At 44.0% G+C, this 985-nt stretch overlaps 1 protein-coding gene across 1 annotated transcript in view; it reads left to right on the top strand.

The window, feature by feature from the left end:
• LOC119592994 (voltage-dependent calcium channel type A subunit alpha-1-like) overlaps positions 1-985 on the top strand; it is a gene marked incomplete in the record, with an annotated part of 154,497 nt that overhangs the window by 66,946 nt on the left and 86,566 nt on the right. Inside the window, 1 exon segment of the mRNA XM_037941881.1 lies at positions 291-511. Coding sequence (XP_037797809.1) covers positions 291-511 — 221 coding nt within the window.

Raw genomic sequence — 985 nt, 5'->3', positions numbered from 1 at the left:
TTTTTTTTTTTTTCACATTCACTCCCAGCATAAACGACCCAATCACTTCCCTCTTTTCTCTTTGCCTCCAGAATGCCCCGCCCCCCTTCCCCCAAGACCCTCCTGAAGAAGGACACTAACCCCCTCCCCCTTCATCCCCCCCTCCCCGAAGACCCTCCTGAAGAAGGATAATAACCCACCCCCCCGAAGGCCCTCCTTAAGAAGGAAACTAACCCCCTCCCCTTTCATCCCTCCCTCCCCCGAGACCCTCCTGCAGAAGGACACTAACCCTTCCCCATTCATTCCCACAGGTCAAATAGTGACAGAAGGAGAGATGCCAACGCCATGTAACACAGACAATGTATCCTTTGCTCCATCGGGTTCCTTTGTGTGTAATTACAACATCTCCACCTGTTTGGAGCTCTGGGATGGTCCCAATTATGGCATCACGTCCTTTGACAACATCGGCTTTGCCATGTTGACGGTGTTCCAGTGCATCACGCAAGAAGGCTGGACGTCCATACTGTACTGGGTAAGTGTGGGAGGAACTTGTAAGAAGTTAAGAGAGTTTAGCGGAATTTTTTGTTACTTTTACGAGTGTGTGATTGTCTTTTTTTATCTGTAGATTTATATATGTTTTTTTATAAAGTTGAAAATCATCGGCACTATATTGTATATTCATTCCTTAAGCAGTTTCGTTATTATAGATCATGAATTTGTACTTAGACTGCGCAATAAAAGGATATAAATAAATGAAAATGAAAATGCTAACTCTATTCAGAAACACACGCGCAAATGCATTCTACCATCACTTCATTTTACCCTCCCCCCTTTCTCCCCTCTCCCTTCAAGAAATAATAATTCTAAATGGATAAAAAAAAAGTTCTACTCACTGATACCCCCCCCCCCTCTTCTCCCCTCTCCCTCCAAAAATAATACTTCTAAATGAATGAGAAAAAAACAGAGTTCTACGCAATAATACACCCCCCTTCTCACTCCTTCCTCC

The sequence above is a fragment of the Penaeus monodon genome, chromosome 31 (genome assembly GCF_015228065.2).
Source record: "Penaeus monodon isolate SGIC_2016 chromosome 31, NSTDA_Pmon_1, whole genome shotgun sequence".
NCBI classification, from domain to species: domain Eukaryota; kingdom Metazoa; phylum Arthropoda; class Malacostraca; order Decapoda; family Penaeidae; genus Penaeus; species Penaeus monodon.
This window is presented reverse-complemented; position numbering and strand designations above follow the sequence as displayed.